The sequence below is a fragment of the Mastigoproctus giganteus genome, chromosome 6, assembly GCF_048544385.1.
Source record: "Mastigoproctus giganteus isolate SK-2022 chromosome 6, ASM4854438v1, whole genome shotgun sequence".
NCBI lineage: Eukaryota > Metazoa > Arthropoda > Arachnida > Uropygi > Thelyphonidae > Mastigoproctus > Mastigoproctus giganteus.
The window spans coordinates 32938052-32963435 of NC_143580.1; the positions used below are offsets into that span (position 1 = coordinate 32938052).

The 25384-nt window shown below is 36.2% G+C and overlaps 1 protein-coding gene across 1 annotated transcript in view; it reads right to left on the bottom strand.

Annotated features, from left to right (window-relative positions):
- The window catches only part of LOC150084141 (protein singed-like), a 155476-nt gene that overhangs the window by 127611 nt on the left and 2481 nt on the right, over positions 1–25384 (bottom strand). Inside the window, exon 2 of the mRNA XM_090375906.1 lies at positions 4673–5536. Within this exon, the coding sequence (XP_090232032.1) occupies positions 4673–5516 (844 nt within the window). The 5' untranslated portion in view covers positions 5517–5536. The remainder of the gene's footprint in view (positions 1–4672; positions 5537–25384) is intronic.

A 25384-nucleotide genomic window follows, 5' to 3' on the forward strand; every position in this document is an offset into this window, starting at 1 on the left:
CAGAGGTTACGTTACCTTAGCATCATTTTACATGATGCTAAGAGTTATTTATTTCAATCTGAATTATTATTATTAGCCATATGGCGCTAGTAAGTCTGAGGCTTATGCTGCACCAGCCAAAAAAAAAAAAAAAAAAAAAATTAATTATCCTGAGAGAAAGAAACCAAGAGTCAGAAGTAGAAGTGAATCACCAAGAAAGAGAAGAATGATGATATCCAGCTCAGGACCCTGGGTGTGCCAAGCCCATACTCACCAAATGTCAGCCCCTGGGATTAATTTTTGGAGGAGTTCATGCATTAGAAATGAATCTCGAATTATGAAAATTTCAGGTGTCAACATTCTGAGGCCAATGAAGTAGCATAGTCAAGACTTCACTGTCTAATGTGATTCGAGTCCTTTCTCGCGTTGAGGTTGTCAGCCATTTTGTTCACAATTGGAGTATTATTTAGTCCATGTTTAGCAGAATGTTTAAAGCACACATTACAAACAAATGATTAGAATACAGTCTTACGTTAGCTAACGTAGAAGGAAAGTTGTATTACGTGAAGTTTCTTTTAAGCCACGTTCGCATGTATGCGTAATGCGCGCATTGTCGTCACCATGTCCGTCCTACCCCTAATGGATTATTTACCTAAAATTTTATATTTAGTTCTTTTAGAAATAAAAAAAAAAAAAAAAGTGGTAGAGCCAGGCTAGTAGAAATCCGACAATTATTATTCTTTGTCCTTCCGCATGTAATAACTCAACTCTGAGTGGATGAATTTTTATGTTTGGCTCGTTATGAATTTATTGAGCATTCCCAATTTTCATTAAAATCTGACCAATAGAAATTCGGAAATTTTTATACATATCACAACACGGGCTATCCGTATACCGCATATTTTAGCCTTGGATATGTTTTTTTGCCGTGCCCTGATTGGAGGAACGAATGGGAATATGGCGGATGCGCATAAATGAAATGCTTTCGGGTGGTACAAAAATACACAAAAATCGTTACTTATCGTTAATTTTTTTAAATAATATAATCATGAATTATTATTATTTGCTAACATTAACTCTTTTTTTTTTTTTTTACTACAAGAATAACAATATATATATAAAAGGTTGTTGTCCTCCATCCGGAGACTGATGTGTTACGAGCTCATGAGTAGTTAAGTTGGAGAGGTTCATGGTCCTAGCATACCTGTAGGTGTGAAGACTTGCTTCAGTTCCGTCTTGTGGTGGGCATTCTTGTGCTTAGTAAAGGTCTATTATACCTGGATATGCGCAAGTATCCCTCACTGTTTTATCTGCATATGCTTTTTCCTGACAATCTCTTCCTCTCTCCGGTCTATCACAAGGAGTTAAGCATATTTAGTGTTAGCTGTAAACATGTTCTTCAGTCGGTCAATATTATTGCAGTTTAAATCTCAGCGGTAGGCGTGAATGGGAACAAGATCTTCCGCATTGCGTGGGCCAGATACGACTACATCCAGATTTGGGTGGGCCATTCAGTCGGTGTAGACTGTAGAGAAATGCTAGAGTATGTAGATTCTTCGATGTTGGTTGTCTCCACGGCGTTGCAGTTAGTTATACAGAGAATAATCTTCGAGATGGGTAAATGGGTTGCTAACAATGCGGTTTGATATTCTTAGTGCATATGAACACGTGCAGGCCCACAGTTGTTGCTTTATAGCTCACATTGTCGAGAGCAGCGAAGGAAATAATATTGGAATATCAGACTTTTGTCCCATATAAGACCCAAGTCTTTATGGGAATGACTTTTTTTACTTGTTCTCCTTGTGCTATTTTCTGCAACCATCCTTTTTAATTTGTCCCATTTTGTGTGTCGCCCGAGAGAGTAAGAAGCTATCAGCATTTAGTTTACTTGGTCCTTTTAATTACGTCTCCACCTCAATTAGCTCTCCACACAAATACCTAACCATTGTTTTATGCAATGGGGAAAAAAAAACAAAAAAAAAAAAGTAGTTTGGATGTCTTTAAGTACATGTAAAATCTATGAACGAAAGCAGATTAAATCTTTTAATTTGTATACAAAATAAACTAAAATTAAAAAAGGTGGATATTCTCGTTGTGCTTTTTTTTTGTGAGTTTTTCTAAATTCTAAAACTTCTATTTACAACAATGATTCTCATATGGACTAACATGCGCCACTGGGATACTGTACTGAGAATGTATTGCATTTCATCTTCCAATTTACATTTCGCTCCTGGTCTCGTAGACCTTCTACAATATCAAGTTAAACTAGCACTACTTAACCTAGTATGATCATATATAGAAACTAAAATTATATGTAATGCAACGCTACACACGCATGTGATATATTCTTAACGAATAGTTCTTTTACATGTCGTAAAAATGCAACATTAAATTCAGTGGGTTTAAATAATATATATTTCATCTTTATACCTAATATTCATTGATTTGTTTTTGAAATTGACTGATATAATTCAAATGGATGTAAACAAAATGATAAACAGGAATATACCTGCTTAATCATGCACACCAGTCGGTAACCGAATTCCTTTACCCAACCACCATTTTTTTTTTTTTTTTTTTTTTTTTACACATCTACTGTAGATTAAGTGATGTGTACCTTTCCAAGTTATCTGTAAAACGTATCAATGCAGTTTTTTTTTTTTTTATCTGAGTAGATTGAACATTACATCAGTCTGTGATCTAGTTATTATAGTAAAAGTATAATATATATTATAGGTACTGAATATGTATATAAGCATAACAGTATACAGCAAGCCACAAGGCCAAAATAACTTATAAAGACTAAGATAACCTGTGTAGGTCTACATTGCCATACCCTGGAAATAAACATAATTAGTAATAATAAAATCGAAGTACTATTACTATACTCATCCCTACTTCCTTTCTCCTTATGTCAGCAGTAGCTTTCTTTTGCTAACTGTTATATTGTCTGTTTGTTGTTAAATTTAAAATGTTAACCAAATAGCCTATGTTTATTAATTGGACTTGATTAATAATCACAATTATGTTTATGATATATTGAAAGGGGTTAGCCCTTGAAAAAGTTCCTTTCAATGTATCTGTAGTTCTATAATTGGCTACAATGATTATGGTATTGTATATTATAACTAATTATATGTTTATTTCCAGGGTATAGCAATGTAGATCTACACAGGATATCTTAGTCTTAAGTTATTTTGGTCTGCTGTATACTGTTATACATATTCAGTACCTATATAGTAAACTTTTACTATAATAGCCACACACACACACAGTAACTGTTTATATACACTCCACTCTATTAGGTACACCCCTGCTGTGCACACAAATGGCTTGTCCCACAAAGTTGCAAGTCACATGACCACAGTTGTGGATATAAATGCAGCAGAACAACCTTTGTAGTATCAGTTAAGCGTGCAAACCGTAGCAAGAATGGGGAAAAGGAGTGATTTAATGGACTTCGAACTTGGTATGGTAGTAAGTGCAAGACGTGCTGGACAAAGCATCTCTGAAACGGCAGTAATGAATTTTCACGCACCACAGTTTCAAGGGTGTATCGAGAATGGTGCAACGAACAGAAAACATCCTCTCAATGGCACTCCTGTGGAAGAAATTGCTTGTTGATGAGAGAGGTCAGAGGAGGATGGCTAGAATTGTGCAAGTAAAGAGACGGGCCACAATGTCGCACATTACGTCAGAATACAACCTTGATGCGCAGAACATATTATCAAAACGAACCACTAGTCGCACTTTGTTGCGAATGGGCTACAACAGCCGACGGCCACATCGCGTACCTTTGTTATCAATAAAGAACAAGAGAGCACACCTCCTGTGGGCACAGCAACACCAGCACTGGACTATCGAGGATTGGAGAACAGTTGCTTGGTCTGACGACTCGAAGTTCCTGGTGTATCATGTTGATGGAAGGCTCAGAATTTGACAAAAATAACATGAATCAATGGACCCGTCACGTCTGACCACTACTGTGCAAGGTGGTGAGGAAGTTTTCTTGGCACACGTTGGGTCCATTGATACCCATAGATTCATGTCTGTATGCCACATCGTTGCTGACCAAGTGCATCCGTTCATGTTGACAGTTAGATGGTTACTTCCAGCAGGATAATGTGCTGGATCACTATGGAATGGTTCCAGGAACATGACAATGACTTGTTTTCTTTGCTGCAGTGGCCCGCCCAGTCCCTGGATCTCAATGCTATTGAACATCTTGGGGATGAGCTGGAAAGGGCTGTTCACTGCAGGCCTACATCTCCATCAAATCTCAAGGAACTGCGCGACACACTCATGTCTGCATGGTACTCCATTCCTGTACGTTTTCAGCATCTTGTTCAATCCATGCCTAGACAAATTCAGGCTGTTTTGAAGGTTAAAGGAGGCTCAACACGCTACTAGGTAGATGTACCTAATAAAGTGGCAGCACAGTGTGTGTGTATATATTTTTTAATGCAGTTCTATCGAGTGCAGAAAATTTGGTATATTGTCATTTGTTGCAGGGTTAATGCATTAAATTGTACATAATGTACTATGCACTTTACACATTAATTCTTACAATAGACAAAACATCACGTCTGAAGTACAAAGTCCAAATTAAGTCACCAGCTTTTATATGCCGCAAGAATATTTATGGAGGTATTAGGTTTAAAAAAAAAAAAAAAAAAAGTTTTAGTATTCTTACCTTGCTTTACAGAAACGTATCTTCCATTGAAAGCAACAAAGGCAGCTTGAGGAATAGAATCTTCTAGAGAAAACAGTTCATCCTTGGTTACTGTCTGAGAACGGGTTCGCAGGACAGCCTTGCTACCAATTGGCGACACATAGTGACCCTGGCCATCTCTAAGGGCCAAGAAACCGTTATGGAACTCAAGTGTGAAGAGACAGTCGTTTTGACATGTTTCAGCCAGTTTGCCATCGGACTGCAAGTATCGGTTGTTGCAAGTATGGATGGCATACTTGCCGTTGTGGAACTCCAAGGTGAAGAGCGTGTCCTCTCCCCAAGCTGTGTTGGCGTCTACTTGGATTTCGTCCATGTCCGCAGAAAGTCGGGCATAGCGTCTTCGGCCAACGGAGCGCAAGTTGAGTTGTGGCCGTGCAGCAAGGTGTAGTGTCCACATCTCAGCAGCTCCTGGAGACTTTGCCGAACAAACCAGTTTATCTGTGCTCGCTCCCAGGTAATAGCCACGGATTGCATTCCGCAAAGCCCAGCGACCCGTTACATCATCCACGATAGTAACAAAGAATTTGGCACCGGGTTCCTTTTCGTCCGAATCGCAAGTGACGTTCCCGAACTGATCGACAGCCAAGTATTTGTCTAAGTGGCTCTTTAAGCAGACGGAATCTTCTTCCCCAAAAGGCTCCAAACGCCACAGTTGTTTCTTCTTCAATGCGGTTCCGTTGGCATTTATTTTAAACCCAAAGGTCTCAGCAGTTAAGTATTTGAACTGAGCATTAAGCAATCCCACCTCCCAGTGTAGTAACTGGTCATTTGTTCCGTTCATCCCGTTGAAATGATTGGAAGACATGGCGTCCAAAGAAAGATACACTGAAAAGAATTAAAAAAATAATAATTAAAATTAGAAATTCAAAAGATCAAGTATAGGGGGAAAAAAATCAAGTGAGAAATAAATTGCTTTAATCTAACACTAATGAGGTGAGTGCCGGTTTTATTTAAGCTTTGGCTAAATTTCATATTTTCTGTCTTAACTTTCGGCATTTTAAGCTCTTGCTATTATTATTATTAGCCATATGGTGCAAGGAAGCTCGAGGCTTATGCTGCACCAGCCAAAAAAAATTCCCGCATCACCGAGAGAGAGAGAGAAAGTAGAAGGGAATCACCAAGAAAGAATGATTATATTCAGCTCAGGACCCTGGGTTTGCCAAGCCCATACTCACCAGATGTGGGCCCCTGATTAATTATAGTCTAACACTAATTTCATCTTTAATTCTTCGAGTTGAAAGCATAGCATGATCCTTTGAAATCATTTCGTTATCTTCTTTCAGTTGTTTTTTTTTTAAAGTTCACTATAAAGAAGACGGCGAATTCCAGAAAAAAAAAAAAAAAGTAACTCCAAAACGTAGTGCTTGAGAGCGTTCTCCCTCCCTCTATTCGTTTACCTTTTGAAATAAACGAAAGACAAAATTTAAAAAACAAAAATTTAACAATACAAAACTGTATTGAGTAGAGGAGGGAAACACACACACAGCATTGGAAATTAAGTTTTTTTATACCCTGGTGATTTTCAGAAGTTACCAGATCACTAAGTTTCTTGACGAAGAATATGACAAATCCACAAAATAAGTTCTCTCTGGCCAATGGAATGAAATGGACACTTGGCTACCTAATTGTCTCCACAGTCCAATATTTCAATGATTCAAAATTCAATTGATTAGCAAAAACAAATAGAAAAGAATGTGCTTTTTTATTATTTAATTAAAAATTGAACTAAAGGGTGGTGTCCTCTCCTGTACAACAAATCAGAGAGAGTGTACATTATAACAGGTAGAATATACAATAGTTTATAAGTTGATTACACAACATACTGATGTCCAAAAATAAATTGTTTCACTTCAAGTAAATTCAGGGATTCAAAAATTGTCCACAGAAATTGATCATAAAGTGCCTTTGAAATGTGAAGAATAACAGGTCTTTTTGAATATGACCATAGATGAGTGACGAAAGTTTTCCTTTCCATGGAACGAAAAGGAGGTTATTTTGTTATTTGGTTTTCAGGAGCATTAGCAACTAAGGCCATATTGCTCCGGGGATATGAGGTGGTCATTCCCTGACCTTTCCGCATCCTCCGTATTTGGTGGTGACGGGCTCGAACCCCGGTCTAATCAAGAAGCGTGTGCTATGCATTGCTGCTCCTTCCCCCGAAAAGGAGGAAATCTTAATATCGGCTATATCATTATCAGAGAATCTCAAGCAAACGGAATGGAGATATAAGTTAACATTAAGACATTAACACTATAACTTAAAAAAAGTAAATATTCACAATTAATTTTACTCCGTGTCATCAATTAAAAGCTGTTCACATGTTAGAGCGATCCCTGTTTTCTTATGTATTTTGCTATTGGCCAATGTTTCTCAACTTTTTTTTTTTTAAATTATCACCCCCTAAAAGGGCTTTTTTTAGACAAATTTTTTTCCTAATCGTCCCCCTCCCCATGAAACTTTAAGCAAGAAAATACTTTATACTTTTTATTCAATGGGATCCCTGAGCTTGATGCTTCTTAGCTAAAAGTTCAATGTTCGGTATGATGTTAGTAAGTTTAATTCTAATGTCTCCTCTTCAACATATCAATTCTGTTTCTTTCCTTTGTTAATATTTTATTTATTGAACTGAAACCGCTTTCAACCATATAAGACGTTGGAAAACAAAGCAGTACTTTGGCCATTTCAGACCACATTGTTGGGTAAAGAAGTTTGTTTTTTATCCCCACAACTCAGCCATTCCACCTTTTTCGAATTGATATTTGCATTCTTAATTACATTTTAATTCAATGAGTTCTTGTTGAATCTCTTCACTAGAAGACCCAGCATTGCATCCAATTGGATCTAACATCCATAGCTTCACTTCAAAAGAGAAATAAATCTGAAAATCTATTTTTCATTTCACCTTTTAAAGAAAACAAAATGATCTGAATAATTCTTAAGATCATTCTCGGTGAGAGATTCTTTGAATTCAGCTGACTCTTGCATACCATGAAATTGTTTTCTCGTTAAATTGCTTTCAAATATTTCCAGTTTTTCAGTGAAGGCTTGTAATATGCGTTTGCAGTCTATCACCGGAATTAATTTCCCTTGAAGTGATACTTCATTAAGTTTTCGAAAAATCCAAGTACTGTATGTTGTTTTTGTGTTTGCTGATCTCCGTTGCTAAATGTCTCCTTTCACTTCCTAAAAAACTAATTATCGTACTGAAAAGGTTCATAAATCTTGTTAGTTTCCTTTAGAAAGCCATCTAACTTCTGTATGCAAAATAAGCCTCACGTACTGTTCTTTATTAAAAAAATTTCTGAAAAGGCGATCATATTTGCTATGTGACTTTCTTTTATTGATGGTTTTAATACCTGTACTGAGAGATTGATAAACTGGACTGGACTAATATTTTTTGCAACCAGATGACGTCGGTGCACAGTGTATTGCAAGAACTTCGGGACCCGCTTCGTTTAGGTGGGCTATAAAATCTGTCTTCCAACCATGGAGGTAGCACCATCTTTCCACAGGGTGGAAAGATGGTGCTACCTCCAGTGGCACAGGGTTTTTCCAGTAGTACTTGTTTTTCATCAAACCATGTTTTTAGAGCAGCAAAATGGATGCTCCAGTGCAGTCGGTTTCTATAGATTTTACAAACAATCTCTTCTTGCAATTTACAGTCATCATCGAAACGACGTACATATGCCATTAAAGGGGCCTTATTGTCTGTAATGGATTCATCAATCTGAATAGAAAATTCTCATTTTTAGTTTGTCAATTAGCTGCTCTTCAATGTTAACTGATATCTCATCGATTAGTCTTCAAATTGAATCATTGCCCAATGGCAATGCTTTTAAAATACTGGAAGGATTTTGATGCATCACTATTGAAATTACAATCTAATGCGGGTCATATCATATTCTCAGCAACTGTATGGGCACTACCAGTACCAAATATTTCTGAAATTTTATAAGACGCAATCATTCCATCGTCATTTGTGTGTTCTTCTTAAATAAGGAACAAACAGTGTTACGTTGCTCAAAATGCTGTTTTAAAATTTTAAAATATTCGATATGTTTACCAACTTTATCAGGATGTTTCCTTTTTAAGTAATCTAAAAAAAAGTCTTGGTGTCATAACCTCGTTTGAAAAAACTATTACACATGAGATACATAGGCTGTCTTGAGTCGAATGGGCTTTCAATAAAACCATAAGCTAGATATTCATCCAGATACTGTCAACACTTTCTTTTCAGCACTTGATGCGATTGAATAACTACAAAAAATTAAATAATAAAATATATTTATTTAACTCTCATAGCCCAATGTCACTCACAAAAGCACTGTGGATCAAAAATAAAACTTCCACATGGAAACAATAAATCAATACTAATTGTCGCTTAGAAAGTAGAAATAATAGACGGAACATTCCCTTATCCCATCCATGCCTCATATATTGATCAATGAAACAAAAGAATAAATAAACCACGCCACCGCAAAGGTTGCAGTTGTCGGAAAGGCGCAAAAGTCAAGGACTGCGGAGACATTACCTCTGAAAGAAATTAGACATTTAATGCCTATGAAAAGCAAGGTGGTTGAATTAAATCATGCCCACTATCTTCCTTTTATCGAAATTTCTCACTCACTCCTAATATAATACAGTATATACCTATATGTTAAAAATCAGTTGTCTCAGGGGAAAAGAAAACCCAATGAGAAATTAAATACTGTATTAAAGAATAAGATGTTGTCGGGTAGGGTTGAACTTTGGAGGTCCACGAACCATTGTAATACCCATGATTTTTTTTCGCCTCTCAAAAACCAATTTTCGTCCCTGTTATAGGCGCATCAACAACTTAGGCCATAGCTGCGCCGTATATAACATGTCTGTAAGTTGCTTGTATTCTGTGGTCGATTTGATCTTTGCTGAACGAAAAACAGAGTTGTCGGAAGAAAGAAAGTGCCATGCTACCCTCACTTCAGCCGACTAACTCAGCCACATTATGAAAAAGGCCCATAAAGATTACTCACATAATTTACGGGATTCAAACTGGGTGTTTTCTACCCGGTGTGCGGAAGGACGGTGATTAAATCCGCGAGGGATTGTATTTAGGTGTATTACAGTATGAGAGAGTGCAGATCGTTTAAGCAATTCATAATAATTACATAAAACATTTGGTAGAACGGAAACTGACTACGTACATATTTCCATTACTGTATACTCAAATTTCCATCTACACTTATTTCGCTCCGAGATAAGATAAGCTCAACATTAACAATAATTTTAGAATTTCAAGAAACTGCAAGGTAAACTAGAACTTCTATTTAAAAAAAAAAAGACACTGATGATGAATAAGGAGACAAGTAATTTTATTGGGGGGGGGGGGGGGGGGTTGAGAAGAGATCTATACCGGGTAAAGCGAATATAGCAACGTGTCAAGTACTACTGTACGCTCAAAGGCCTGTTTTTAAAATAACCACAGCCATTCTCAATATTGTCCACTTTAGTGATGGATATGTAAACAAGAACGACCTTAAGGGTGTGTACTTGATAATAAAGCAACATATGGGCGAGATCAATTATATGGTAGGATCAAGTGACTGGAAGATCAACACGATGGAGGAAGTCTAAGTTGTTTGCCACTCTGCAGCACATTAGGATAAGTGCTTTGATAGCTCACTTCAATTGCGGTGTTTCATTAGGCTATCACGTGATTTCAAGACTTAGCAAGATAATGAAAATTCCAAAGGATATATAATCTGACTTTCAAAGCTCCTGCGGAAGAGAGAGACCGATTTATTTGTTTGGTTATCACTCAAATATGGAGTTTTAAATTCAGTGATATTCTCGGTCAAAAACGGGGGTGGTCTGAGTTGAATGGCTTGCGTGACTGCTAAATGCGGTTAATGATTCTTTTCATATTAAACTGATTAGCGTGCTCGAACCGGGGTATAAGCTTTACACACACACACACACACACTGTATTTATATATTGACCAGTTCTTTCGCATTTGATCATCAAATGGATAGATCCTATACTGGATTACAAGTCTTTAAATCAGCAGAGAGGAAATTGGTTAATGAAACAAATGAACAAAATTTTAATCTTTGCATTCAATGACGAATCCAGACTAGGGACATGAAATATTTAGTCCTCCCACAATGACAACGGGAGGCCGCCCAATATTATTCTTATATGCTCATTTTTGGAGAATTTAAAAAAAATGAAGGTTGTTAAAAACCCCCTTGCGCCTTAAATTTTAACCCCCCTAAAAACCCCCCTCCCACTTGCGCCTTAAATTTTACTCCCCTTCCCAACCCTCCTACAATAGCCGCACTGCTGTGCAACCAAGTTGTCAAACAGGCACTTGATTTTTTTATTTTTAGGCATGCATTTACGTTCTCAGACCAACTCTTATCACGTGTAAATAGTTCTTTCTTAATTCATTGGTGACAAATGATTAAAGTGTCACCGGACTGTCTAGGATGAGCCAACTGAGTCCATTCTCTCAACAATTACTTTAAAAAAAAGTAGTAGGCGTGATTAAATTGTTGATCGTTGAACTTGTGGTCATTGAACCCAGTCGACTTTCAAACTTTTCAAAGAGATGGTTTAAGAATTTTGGTGTTCATTTGGAAACAATCCAATTAAAACTCCTACTGCTAAGAGTCACCAAGTTGACCAATACCCAATTTGTAATTTTTTTTGCCTGTGGAAAACTCCACTACATCAACTAGCTTTGTACAGAGTGAATTTAAGAGGCGGAGGACCTAAAAAATAAAGAAAAGTTAGTCAAGGGTGTTTGAACTCGAGATCTTTTTCCCACTCGGCAGTCAAATACTATTATGCACTCAACCACCTTGACTGAAATAAAGATAGTCTTACTGCAACTTCAGTTCTATTTGTTTTATCCTAATATTAATAATTTAAATATTTTTTGCTTCGACTGACCACTTAAGTTTCAACTAATTATTTTCGTGTCAAAATTGTCCATTGCTTGTTAACTGCAATGTCATGATTTTTATGAAGAGACTGAACTAATTATGAATAACAAAAGTACGTTTATTTTTGTTAAAAATTTGGCTGCAATAATTTAAAAAATCTGGTTACAAATATATTTAGATCATTAGCTTAGATATTTCAAATAAATACGTAAAAAGCTTTAGGTGAAAGTGTTACAATTTTTTTTAAACTCAAAACTTCGTAATGAAGATTTGTTACAAAATTTGAACATTCATTCGATTTAAAGTTGTCGGAAGTTAGTTGTCTTACATTTTATCTGGTAGCCTGCCTCTCCAATCATATAGACATTTGAGAGAGACGGACTAAAAAAAAAAAAAAACTGAGCAGGAATGTTAAAATACACGGTGCAATAGTAAAACTGAAGGTTTACTTAAAAACCTAACCAGAAAAAAAGCAGAGGGCAGGGATGAAGTTTCTGAGAATTTCAAGGATCTCTACAGGATCATTATTCTTTAATGCCATCTAACGGAAATCAGCGACTACCCTGCGAATTTCTTCCTGTCTCCAGTAGATCCTGGATTCTTCACAAGCTTCTTCCAAGTACCTTTCCTTCTGTCTTCCCCTCCAATAAACAGGTGGCAGATAAGTATTTCTTGTTATGCATAATGTGTCCGAAATGTTCCTCTTTATCACTGCCCATGCGATTTTGAGTATCCCTCTATAGACCCAGAATCCTCCAACTGATAATCAAGTCTGTAGTTGATTGTACCGAGGGGGGGGGATCAGTACAACGAATTATTTTAAACGTCTACCTGTGCATAAAATGCATTTGTTTGAAACAAAGTTATTTATAAAAATAGTGAACAGAGAACATTACAAATTGTAAACAAACACCTGTAATGGATTCCACGCATTTTTGTTATGCGACTGGTATAGGGCAGTAGAGACGCCGGTTAACTTGCAACCGAGATAATAGAAAGATGAGATTGGTACTATCTAACTTTGCAGTTCTCTCTAAACATGGATATAATTAAATGATATCAACGGATATAATTGAATTAAACAGTTGGTTTAATTATGTCCATTGGCTACTCATGAAAGTTCCAGAATCCAATTCGTTTCATGCTCTCTTTGGCATTAGTATCTTCTAAACATAACTGTTTAATTTGTTTCACAGTCTTTACTTTACAAACCTACTTAACATTTTTCTTGAAAAGACGAAGCGGTTTATGGGGGGGAAAATAGAGCAAAACAGTCAAATTCAAGTGATAGCCGACAGCCTACTGATTTCCGTCGAAAGAATAAGAATGGTCTTAGGACTGGTGGCGGAAATAGAACAGACTGGCTAATGAACTCATTACTCAGCTACCCATTGCGTTGATCTGAGAGAATGAAATGGAGTTTGTTTCCGTTAAATTGCTTTAGGATTGACAATGCCGATCGAAACAACTGAAAAAGAAAATGTAAAACTCAAATGTACGATTTTACGCATCCCAAGAATTTTAGGCGTGAAATTTGTATAACAAGAAATAAATAATGGATATTAGCAAATTATGTGAACTTGAGCAACTTGTGTATAAAATCAGGCCTGTATTTACGGATAGCCTCAACCTATGAAAACCCATTCTTCTGGTTTGGGCAGGGTGGAAACAAAATTAAAATTATGCTGCCCGAGATAGACCGACTCGGAGTGTGAAATTATTTTGTAATATTTAAAAATGAGAAATTTCATAAAAATTCAATTAAACACCTCTTGGGATGTTTTTCGAAGTAGCTGATAAAAAAAAAAAGAAAGAAAATGGGTTAGGGTCGGGAAGAACTTAGAATAGGAAAATAAAAATTGCATTCTTTAACCTACACAAATAAACAGAATGGGCTGTTTGAAAAAAGTAACTTGTGATGCGAACTCAACAATAAATTTCTACCAGTAGAGATAACTGATATGGAGAATGCGGCCCTGCCGAAAAGAACCAAGTCATCATAGGTGCCGAAAAGAACCAATTCATCATTTTTTTATATAAAAAAAATGATTTTTTTATATAAAATGTACCATTTCACTGATAATTTAATGATTATTTCTATTGAAATAAAGGTGCATTGTGATTAGTATTAGTAGTGACACACGAAAGCAAGCTTATGCTGCATCAGCCAAAAGAAAAAAAAAAAAAAAAAAACAACCTTCCCATTTCACCTAACCATCCCCCTCCAATAGTTTGTCAAATTTATATTTAGCCATAGGTGTCAAAATTCCTAGTTAAGCTTCCGTTCATCAGTTTCTTTGAGTAATAAGGAAAAAGACACGCATATCAACAACACTAAGCTTTTGTGGATTGAAACCTTGGTATTTTCTTGACTCAAGTAAATTTAAAGCAAAATAGCTCCGTAGCATAATACCAACTAGCAGACTACTATGAGCTAGTGTTTTTTTTTTTTTTTGTTGTTTTTTTTTTTTACTGCAGTAGTTCTTATATTACACTCACGGATGAGAACCCAATAGGATCTGTTTCGAGCAGAGTTTTTTTTTTTTTTTTGTCCAATGTCTACTCAGTACAAACTTTCTCTTTCGCTAAGAACTTGAAGGTCGGCGCATTTATTAGCAAACCCTGTTGGCTAACACTATTACATAGAGAATGAGACTGTCTTGCCTGTAGTTTAATATTCTATCAGTTATTTACCTGAACATCCATCTGTAACTTAGTACAACATACGTACAGATCAGTGGGCATTTATTTTCCAAGTAGATGAAAGAATCAAATTAAACGAACTGCTTGGTTATTCTGTATCAATAAAGACGTAGACCTACGAGCAAGCCCATTGTCCACTACGTTTTCTCGAAATAACAGTTCAAAGTTCTTTGCTCCTTTTTAGTTTGAAGTACGAAGTACAATCCACAAGATCCGTCCACTTTCTGCAGTAAATGAGAGAACAGTAGACGATCGACATCCCTTTTCCGCTTTATTACAAACTACACTAATCATTATTAGTTTAACACCATTAAGTAAGCTAATATGTACTATAGTAAATTATATATATGGGTTTTTTTTTTTTTTTAGTTACAATAAAATAACCTTTTGTACAGTGTATTTAATATTTTGTATATTCACCTTTTGTAAAATTTTTGTTATTACAATTTTTTTAGTGAAAAAAAAACATTAATATTTGAGTATTCTTCAAGCGTCTGAATTTAAATCCCGTTAATTTCGAGAATGTGGGGTGCAGGAATTCAATCGGAAAAGTAACAAGCCAATCTAAGGAGGAAATGGTGTTTTTTCCCACGAGTTTTTCGGCCCGCACAAAATTCAAGTCACCAGCATGTCACCCGAACAGTACAGTATCAACGGTTAATCAATTGAGGGTATGAATAATCTCAAGTTGATTACAATTGATAAAAATTGTCTATACCGTTCATTAAATCGGTTGTCCTACAGTGTGTTAGAAAGCTCTAAGACATCGGTATTTATTTCACCATTGAACAATTGTGAAATCCATACCGATGAAATATGAATGTCACTACATCCATCTTGAATTAGAAGTTTAAAATGAATGTTCAGTAATAGATTCGTCAATTAAAAAAAAAAAGTAATAGACAACTAAAAATGAGCCGAAGTCACACTTGAAAATGCAGCTGTGTGGAAAAACTTATAATCGATGATAGACATTTACTAAAATTATCTGCGAAAAATTTCTTCCGATGCACACACAAAACTCGAGGTATCCTTATACACCACCACTGTAACGAAGAGAGTACACTAGAAAAACTAAGAATAGTACTGTATTTTGTAGTCTTGCATGAATTCAAACAAGGGAATTAGTAATTTCGTATTTTATTCTGACCATCCAGCTACTGTCGAACTGAGATTACAGTTGATGGGAGTGATACTTTAAAGTTAAACACCTTCGCAATCCCTGCAGGGTGCTTTAGCACTTCATACCCTTTGGGGATTTAGAACCAGGGATTAAGTACCATTGGTCTTGGCCTCTAGGGTTATCATTCAATGCAGTTAATCCAACTGCATTCATGCTACTTCTCTTTTCGCTTGCCATACGACAGGGTAATGGATTTTTTTTTTATCATAATAATCGTTGATGAGGCCAAGTACATCTGCACCGCCCACATATCAAAAGACAGAGCAGTGAAAGAATGTTGATTATCTCGAAACACATGCACTCATTTACCTACTGTCAAACAGTAACTAAAAGATGAACAATAGTGACACGGTGGATTATTTGTACCAAGTGTTACCGTCGACAAACGGTGGAGTGTCAATCGCAGAGGCGAAACTACCATAACACCAGGTCCGTACGGTTGGTTTTGCATTGTCGTTAGAGAGCAGGGGGAATTGTCTATTCGTTGTAGTTCGACAACTGGTCGATTGCTACAGCGATTGGACAAGCATTTTTGGCAAGTATCCGGTGCAATACCACCACTTTGCTTACTGGAGGCTTGAAGTGGTGAAACCTATGTTTAGTCTCTAGAGCAAAGTTTTCGGCATCTTCCCCCCATACTTCTCCTTCAACCCATGCACTGTACCAAGTACTATAGGTTTTGATACGTTTCGTGTTTGGAGTTTTTATAAAAAGAAGAAAAAAATGATCGCACAATCTATTCCATATGCGTTGTGGGACATCGACACCTTCCACAAATTGTCGCTATTTCTACAAGATGATAAACTGCCTATGCTTAGAAACCCACAAGATAAAAAATACTATATAGTGAAAGATATTCTTCACAACTAAGGCTGTTTGACATGAAGCACTAGAAGCAACCGTATACATGCGCCAGCTCAAAGAAGAGAGCAAAATGAAAATTTTCCTTTTTGGGAGGGAGGGGTACCACCAATATGAACACTAATACCTTCCCATATTTGAGATTTATTCTTGTCTGCATCCAGTCAGGAACGTTGACTCGGTCATACCCAACAACTTCAGAAAAGTCCTGGTATCGTGGCTCTGTTTTTCTAGATATTGAGAACGTTTTGTTATCACAGCCACCATTTTATTACACAAAAAAAAATCTTCAAATTCTGTTTCACATTCAAATTGGTTTCCACGAAGCAGGAAGTAGTGCATGGCATAGAGCTTTTACGTCTGTGTATTTCACAATTGATGAAAAAAAAAAAAAAAAAAAAACACACAGTCTACACAATATTCTTCCAGAAATGTTTTTCTCTAACTTTCGCCACCTCCATCATCCGTTGATTGAGAGACCATTTCTAATATTACTGAGGTTGGGGTTTCTTAGGCCGAGATGAACACCAGTGAATAAACGAAACTGTTTTTTGCATATGGAACTTGGACATTGATAACTTAGCGGGAAAAACTGCGTTAAAGGTTTGGTCATTCTTCCCAGTGGTTTCTCTCTTTCTCTCAAGTAGTTTCAGCTCAACCAAATAGTCATGAATAAGAAGAAATCTAATTCTAAGAAGTGGGAGCCGTTTTATGACACGTTCATTCAAAATCTCCACTATAAAGGGAAAATATGAAACAGTTTGCTCTCATCCAAATTAATGAACGTTCGTATTTTGCATATAACTTGGTTGAGAAGATTGTCTTGTATGCTTCAGCCTGCTCATCAATTGAGCGTATTGTACGTATTAAGCGTACGATTCTTAAACCCATCTAACTATTTAATGCCTTGAACTTTAATTATATACCGATTTTTTTCGACCCTCCAGTTTGACAAAGGTCACCCCCTTGTAAAATTTCCCTCACAAGCATTTTAATTTCGCCAACTTTTTTTTTTTTTTTTTTTCGGAGGGGGTATTGTTTTGTTTAGATAGCACGGAGTCAATGCTGACATGTCATCGGACCATATAAAATATCACTTGGTAAATCTGAAGGAAGGTTTCCAAGTACGCCATTTATATTTAACTAACTTGTTTAAATTCAAGGTTGGAATACTGTCAATTGTCAGACGGGATATAAAGAGAATATCATCGCTTAACCTTTTGCAAATGAGGTCATTGCTTGTATGTGACAATGCAAGGTCACAGAGTATAGCATGCTTTAAAAAATTTCTTGTTTATACTCCGGCACGACCCCAGGTCAGTGGAGTTTACAATAAATCAATGCAAATGTTAATCGTATTTGGCACTTCACACGCTTTAACCCCGGTCAACTCGAAGAGCGTGTGCTACTGCAGTCGGACTCCTGACCAGTAGGCTACGTCAAGCCTAGTGGTCAGGATCGATTGAGTTAAAACTTTCAGTAACTTTTATTGAAGTAATTAAGAAAGCTAGGGGGGGGGGGTTATATATATATATATATATTTTTTTTTTTTTTTCAGTACAAGTTGATCTAACCCGGCATAACGCCGGGTAACATTAAAAGTACTGCAATGTGATGATTTAATTTGCTAATAAATGTTTTTTAAAAAGTTGACTACACTAAAGATATTTGAAATGATTGCTTGTATAAATGTAGAGTTACTACTATGATTACGCATTTAGTAAAATAGTCATTTTATTTTACCTGGAGGTATGTCCGCTTTTGATCGACTTGCCTGTAATATTTGTGACCCGTCTGGATTGCAGAATGCCGTGAAGGTCAAAAATAAAATTTCCACTCCAGTTTGTTCAAGTTTATTTAATCAATGAAACCTTTCTCGGTGGAAATTATTTCTCTCATTTTTAACGGAAAAATTTTTCTCCGTTAAATTTTTCTGTCAAAAGAATGAAGGAATAAAGGGAAAGTGAGGGGGGGGGAATATCTACGTTTGTATTTGATCACGTATACCTGAAGTAATAAAAGCATCAACTTGAATAGCGCTGTTTTCCGTATATGGATTTTAAATATTCTTTTAGCGGATGGTGCTCAGGTATGTCACGGTATGCGAGGTTTGTTGTATCATACGGGCAGCATTACAGAAATTCACTGAAGTAGTACATGAAGTACCACGAAACGTTTGAAAATAATCTAATTCTTTAAGAAATTAAAGGCAGATTACGCTCCACGTAGATTGAAGTGCTCATTATGTAATTATTACACTATTGGTTTAACTGTTATCGGTGTGGTTATAAATGTCATGATTCAGCCGTAGACTAGTTGTCAGGCGTGCGGGTGCATAAGTACATGTGCCTTGAGTGACCGGGGTTCAAGCCCGTGACTGCTGAATACGGTGCTGTTTCTTGTATTCTGTGTATCTTGTAAACTCCTCAGACCGTTTGGTCGTCCCAGAGTATAAACAGTAAATGTATTTATAAGGACATTATTATACAGAGGGCAGATAAAGGAGATACAGTGGTAATACTAGATAAACATGATTATATTAATAAGTTAGATTCTGTTGTGTCAGATACCTCCACTTATCGTGAAGTAGACCCGGCACTGTTTACCAATTTGGTCAATCAATACAATAAAACATTAACCACGTATCGAAAAAACGACTACATTACTATGGTTCAGTTAAAGGAATTGAAGTCCAGAACATACAATATTCCTGCACTTTTCGGTCAGGTAAAATTACACAAGACTGGGTTTCCTATTCGACCTATTGTTTCCTACAGGAACTCGGCATTTTCATTCTTAGCCACACATGTATATAACATTATAAAACCCTTTAGACAGGTAATACAATTTGGGATTAAGAACTACGATACATTATTTAATAAGCTTAAAGACTGTACACTCGGCGACTGACAATTTATTCTCACTAGATGTTACCTCATTATATACGAATGTAAACGTTGAATACACATTAGATATTATTTGGGATATGTTAAATAAAAACTCGACACCGATTAATTATACGAAGCTACCTATTAAAGAAACTTTTCACTTAATTAAACTGTTAGTTGAGGCTAACTACATCACCTTTCGAGACAAGGTATACAAACAAATTTTTGGATTACCAATGGGTTTGAGCCTGAGTGGCTTAATGTCAGAGATCTATCTCTCAACGATTGAGCAGGTACATTTGACACCTTTTCGAACCCGTATCACATACTATGGGAGGTATTTAGATGATGTTCTAGTTATTACTGATAGTAATACTATCCAAGACATTTTACATTCGTTTAATAATATTCATTCTAGACTCAAATTTACATTGGAAAGGAAGGATACGGATCATTAAACTTTCTAAATTTCACGCTTACCCGGGACTCGAATAAAATACAATTTAGCATCTATCGAAAACCTACAAACACCGGTATGCTTCTACAATTTAGCATCTATCGAAAACCTACAAACACCGGTATGCTTCTACATTATAATACAATTTAGCATATAATAGCTATTACCCGTTCACCTACAAAAGATCGATTATCTTTAATCAATTTCTTAATGCCTATAAATAAATATTCAACGACGGAATCTGCTTTGGACTCAGAAATACAAATATTAACTAGCAGATTCTTAAACAGGGGTTATTCCATTACCACAATAAACCGAATTAGGGTACAAGCTAAGGATAGGATACAAAAATACTACACCAATCAACAATAGTAATATCAAAAAATACTTTATTTCTGTCCCATATGTTGAACAGTGGCACAAACAGCTTAACAGATTCTTTAAAGATACCGAATTTAAAATTGTAGCTAGGCCAATACGGAAGTTACACACTATACTGAACAATCGCTCGGTTCTTTTAACGTTCGCAACACAAATTAATAATCTGGTATACAACATTTCTTGCGGTGATTGCGACTCGTCTTATCAGGGTTCGACCCGATTTTCTCTTAATATTCGTGTAAATCAACATGAAGCCTCGGTTCGTGCTTCTCGTTCAGCAGCGTCAGAATTAGCCTTTCATGCCATTAACGAAAAACACTTTTATTTAACGAAGCCAAAATACTTAACGTTCAACGTAATTATACGCGATTATTAATTGCAGAAACCGTTGAAATTAAATTACACGAGAATTCGGTTAATGTTCGGCGGCCATATTTGATCTCCGATGCGTGGACCTTTACGCGCATGCGCGAAGACAAAATCTCTATTGAAGTATCAGGTTTAACCCGATTCGGTAATTTTCATTCCTGTGATCACGACATACGGTCGAAAAGCGTTGTCGGCTTCTAATTGCGTTAATTTGATTTTTAATTGAATTGTATTAAATTGATTAATTATTTATATTTTACTCTAATGTACCGATAAGTTGTCGATTTTTTTCGTTTTAATTTCTGGAGGGTATCATACGGAAGTGTTCTACGCACTATATTGAGGTAAACTCCTCTTATTATTTTACTAATATTATTATCAACGTAGAACATATTGAGTAGTACAGCTCTGATTCATACTATTTATTTATTTTCGAAAATGAAGCATTAAGTTTATACAGCATCAGCAAAAACTACGTAAAAGTTTATATGCTATACCTTCATTAAATTTGAACTATCCAATTCCAAAACACCAAATGGAAATTTATTCCAACAGTAAATTACTCTTTGGTAGGATGCATATTTCCGCACCATCTTTTCCACTTTCATATTCAATTATAAATTTTATATATATATATTTTTTTTTTTTTTAATTCAATTAGAGGTGTCAGCGTGTGACAACGAAATTCTAGTGAGGTTCACAGCACATTACGTTAGTATTCACAAATAACTGTTATATTACAAAATTATTTACAATATAACATAATAATATTAGATACTTTAACCATTCAGATAGTCAAATTTTTAAAGAAAAAAAAAACTGAAGATATAGTTACGGTGATACAGAAACGCACAACTGATGTCCTTGTGTGTATATCACTGAGAAAGAAAGACTAAAAATTCCATCAGCATTTTGTTTACTTGCCCTTTTAAAGCCTTATACACTATAATTAGGTAACATAGTGATGCTTATTTTCCAAAGATTGCAAATAACAGCACTCCAATCTTTCTTGGTAAGAGTCTAAAAAGCAAAGTGTACCACTAACACAAATTTTTCTTTGTTGACTTTTCTCATGTTTCCAGAAATTAGTGTCTATTGAGTTGCCTTGAGATTTCACCACAAAGATCAACCCTTCAAGAGCTTGTTTCTTGAGAAAGGAAAGGAAAGGAAAGGACGTCTTTCGTGTGAAACTTGTATAATAGTACATATGTCCAGTATGTGAGAAAGTTAGCCAAGAATTGATCACAAGTAATTTCTTTTCCTCCCATACACAACTATTGCAAGACGTATAGAATTTAAAGTGTGATCAAACTGATACAAGAAAAATTAATTGTAAATAACATTAAAACGTTTTTTTTTTCTTTCCCTACACAAAGTCATCACATGAGGGCACTTCCCGCACAAAATTGAAAGGCACAAATGCATTACTTGGTTCACCGAGACTGAATCAGTTATCTCCGTGAAACACCAATATCGCGATTTTTATTAACCACCAACTCAGAAGCATTAATTAATGAATGAGTGGCAAGAACAGTTTGTACATTTTTTTGCGTAACTACGAGAGATTTAAAATAAAATTTTAAATTTTCTATTTATACTCCGGCACGACAACCAAGTCAGTAGAGTTTACAATACAAATATTTATCGTACAAATTTGTATTTAGTAGTCACGGCCTGGAACCCCGGTCTACTCAAGGAACGCGTGCTATGCACTCTCGCTCCTGACCACTCGGCTACGTCAGGCCTTTAGTAGGCCATCGTGCCTCTCTCGGGAAACAGTTGATCTTGTCCGTTAGACTCACATCGGCACACAATTTAATTAAGACTAGTTTCGCATTGCATCATTGTGGACAATATTCCAAAAACGTTTAACAGATAACCTTAATTTGCAGCTGCATACTATTACAAGAAGAATGTTAAGGTTGTTTAGACCGGCGAATGGCTTGTTCAAGTATCACTTTTTGTGAAAGGCTTCTTTCCACACATGAGTCATCACGGTACAAAGATTTGGAGCAATCCTTACATGAACTGTTTAATACATGAGCAGCAACAGTCGTAAGACAAAGATTTCGCAATTAGTGAAAATTGCACGGCCCATTTTCGTTGCCAAAATAAGGCAAAGAACTGTAACAGGCTATCTTGACATGTTGGAGTTGTGGTTAAGGCTTATGTAATGGATGATCTCTAAATATACTGATATCATTTAAGGACGATTTCAGTGTTAATTGGTTTCTGATATACACACGATTGGCTGTGGAGATCAAAAATTATTCCTTCTCCCAGATCAGGTGATCCTTACACCAGGTTTTTTTTTTTATTATTAATAAAAAAGGTCGTATATTCCTTGCCGTTTAATTTGAATCACATGAAAAATCCCATCAGTAAAGCTTTCGTTTGCATATTTCTGGATTACGCACAGAACAATATTGTAGGGGGAGCGGCTAAACTGCAACTCTAATGTTAATTTTTTCCACATCAGATATACAATAGGTTGATTATATTTAAATTTCATACTTTCGCAATAAAAGAAACTGGAACATTTACGTAAACGTTTTGTAGTGGCGAGTTCCGAGGAAAAAAATTAGTAACTGGGAATAAAAAAAAAAAAAGTTTCCAGTTTCTTACCCATTCCAAAGTGTTCCCCTACTCAAGAAATTGAACACTACCCTAAGATTATGCTCTTAGTACTGAGAATTAATGGTAACAAGAACAATATTTTCTAGTTCAATATAATTGAGTTGGAAAAGATGTCACTAGCGTCACGAATCACAATAAAACTAAACTTTGGGGCTATTCAAACATTTATTGGGGAATATAATCACTCCCGACAACCAAATAACTTTCAGTGCTTACTTTCATTTTATTTATAAAAAGGCTGATAAGGATCTTGTAGTAATAAATCCCACTCCTCTACAAGAGGAGTCTTAGCTCATGGAGGTCGTACCAATTCATCTCCCTGTACCATTCTAGACATTCTCAATCTGATTCAGATCTTGATCACATCTGAACAATAATCTTGCTCTGAAGGAATTAGCCAATCAGTTTGCCTCTTCGGAAGAGCATTATTATGAACTGCCCTAAAAAAGTGAACTCAGGGGCTATGACACCTTTAAAAACTTTACAGGGCTCAAGGATCTCGTCCCTGCACATTATGTGAGTAATCAAGGTATCTGTCTCAAAGATGTTCAGATCGGTGTGGCCATTCATAATGACGCCTTCCCAGACCGTTAAACTGTTCTAAGACTAGTCAAAGGCGTCGTCCTGTAGATGAGCATTCGACTTTGTTCAAAAGAACGTTTTCCGCTGAGAATTGCCTCGTCATTTCTTTCTATGGATTCTAATTGTTAGGGTCAGATAATGGTCCTCCTAGAATCTTGTAACTCTCGGCTAACCTTGAAATTGCTTTCTTTTGCTTTGATTCGAGATAAGTATTCTGTCTGCTGCCATAACCTTGAATTATAACCTTGACATGTTTAGGACTGTGGCCAGTAACCTCAGCTTGCGACTGTCCTCTCATCATCTCTGGCAATAGTCACGCACTGTTCCAAATCTTCTAAACATTTACGTTTCATTCTAAAGAGATGGAAAGCCTAATCAGATTCATTTTGTACGGCGTTAGAAAGTGATATTGTCCTACTGTGCACTTTTTATAGCCCGCTTGATTTGCTTATTCCGGTGTTTCTAATCTTATTCTAATTAAACTGACAGTAAAATTTCATGTAAAAGTTTTTGGTTTTACAATTTCCTTTAGAAACATGGTTGTAACTTGATAATTGGACACCAGTAAGTGAATCTGTCAGTTATTCGCCTCTGTCTATTTCCTCTGTCTTCATGAATCTATGTAGCAAAAAGACTTTCAATCAAGCAGACTCAGCCTGAAATATTTTGGCAGCCCCGTAGTTCGACCTCGTAGCACCTCTTCAATAATATACCGTACGTAATTAGGAAAGCGCATTTTAACAGGCTGTTGTTCCAGATTATTACTTGGCTTGTTGGTATGTTGGGCCGGCCCTTAATAAGTATGAAGATAGAACACTCAGTATTAAACTACAGTATAAATATTCAGAATGAAGCGCATAACTTGGAACAACTGAACCTCGAAAATATTTTTTTTTATTATTTATATTACGGAGCATAAGAGCAGTGGTTCGCAGCATTTTGTGTAGGCTACATTACCGGGAAGGAGTTCCATTTTATTATTTATTTACTTTTTTTGTAATAACGTATGCGCAATATTTTTTCTTTTTACCAACTCTCAACCGTAAATATCACCATCGGTATGCGTACTACAGCTTAAGAATTTATAGTATAAGGCATTTTCCCCGTGGGGCGGAAATAACACCTCAGTAAAAGCAATGCCTTTGTAAGTTAACATCCTGTTGGAATCCTCTGCGACATCAGAGGCCACACTGCTTGTCACGCGTTCGGAGAGATCTGGGTTCAATTCCCGTCAGACTGGTGGAATTCTTAGCGTCCCTTCACACGGGACTGTAGTTAATTGATCTCAGGCGGAGAAAAATAACCCGCTGGGTGAGAGTCAACCTGCACAAGATCTGACGGCTAGAGAACGTCTTAAACAAGTGAACCGTGTGGCATATGAATTGGCGCCTTATAACAAACGTAGTCAATGTGCCAAATCAGCCATTCTCTAATTAGAGAATTTCCCTCCCGCACAAACTATTATTATTGCGCTTTGTCAAATAAGCCGCGGAAGTACCGTACTTCTTTAAAAAAGGTAGTCATTTTACGCAGAATGAATTTTGCCTAACTTTCATACGAAGGACTGTCATGAGATGTCTTCCTTTTACGTTACTGCCAAATTCCTTAGTCGATTATTACATTAAAATTTAAATCAATAAAAAATAAATAACAATTTGTGCAAAACTGTGGTTCATCAGCCAAAA